The 1,197-nt window shown below is 65.7% G+C and overlaps 1 protein-coding gene across 1 annotated transcript in view; it reads right to left on the bottom strand.

Annotated features, from left to right (window-relative positions):
• The window catches only part of SULT4A1 (sulfotransferase family 4A, member 1), a 21,257-nt gene that overhangs the window by 9,805 nt on the left and 10,255 nt on the right, over window positions 1–1,197 (bottom strand). The window contains exon 5 of the mRNA XM_010843632.1: window positions 74–168. Within this exon, the coding sequence (XP_010841934.1) occupies window positions 74–168 (95 nt within the window). The remainder of the gene's footprint in view (window positions 1–73; window positions 169–1,197) is intronic.

Genomic DNA, 1,197 nt, shown 5'->3' with positions numbered 1-1,197 from the left:
CCCCCGAGGCACCCACCCCTCAGGACACACCCCCGAGGCTCTCACCCTGAGGCGCCCACCCCCAGGCACTCACCCGGTGCATGTCTTCGTACTTGAGGAATAGCACGTTCGAGTCCATGTGGTGCTCCCAGAACTCCTGCACGTGCTCAAACCAGGAGCCATAGCCCACTGTGGACACAAGGGGACAGGAGAGGTCACAGGAGGGATGGGCGTGTGGATGGCGGCTCGCTCCTCTGCCCAGCAGTTGTGACGCAGCTCCAGCTCCTCAGGCAGCCGCATGTCCCCTGGCCGCCTGCCCCACCGCTCCCACCTGCCAGCCTCTGCCCCACCTCCCAGATGCCCAAGGCCCGACCCTGAGCAGGGAGGCCTCCGTCCCCCCGGTGCGCAGGTGCCGGCTCCAGGAGCTTCTCGAACACGTGGTGAATGCAAGAGAGGGCCACCTAGAGGAGCTGGGCCCAGGGCCAGTCGGTCTGCAGTCGGGGAGGGTGGAGCTGACATGGGGCCAGACACAGGCAGGACCAGGAGGCACCGTGTGAAGAGGGGCAACAGGCTGTCCCGACACACGAGCTCATACCTACACCACAGCCGGCGTGTCCCACGACCCTCCGGGCTGTGGCCTAGGGCTGGGGTCCCACGGCCACAGGGGGACCCATGTACCAGTCAGTGTGGCCAGGCCTCTTCACAGCATTCTTCATAAAAACTATGGGTTCTCGTGTCCACAGGGTCACACTGATGCCCCCCACTGTGAGGGCAGCTTCCAAGGGGGCTTCCATGTGGACTAGAGGGAGGTCTCAGCCAGAGAACGTGGGGGCCCCTGGGCCGGTGGAGCCTTGAGAAGCAGGTCCAGCTGGACAACAGAGGCCAGTCAAGAGGAGTGGCCACACTGCCAGGGCCCTCACTTAGTTGAGTGCCCATCCATCTCCCGAACCCTAGGACATGACGCATGGCCCAAGGCCAGAGGAGCGCCCGCCCTGACGCCAAAGCCCAAGGACACTGGTGACGGCCACATGGGAGTGACCAGCACTGGGAGGGAGCCCCAAGGCCTGGGGCAGGCGCCTCCCACACCAGGCAAGCTTGAAGTGATCCACGAGGGCTGGGCGGGAAGCAGGGCAGGGAGCTGCAAAGGGGCCTCAGAGAAGCGGGGGGGCATGGGCGGAGGGGGTCAGAGGCAGACGGCACCATCAGACGGTGGCCCGG

The sequence above is a fragment of the Bison bison genome, unplaced genomic scaffold (assembly GCF_000754665.1).
Source record: "Bison bison bison isolate TAMUID 2011002044 unplaced genomic scaffold, Bison_UMD1.0 scf7180017864184, whole genome shotgun sequence".
NCBI lineage: Eukaryota > Metazoa > Chordata > Mammalia > Artiodactyla > Bovidae > Bison > Bison bison.
Note: the sequence above shows the minus strand (reverse complement) of the source record. Positions and strands in the feature narration are given on the sequence as shown.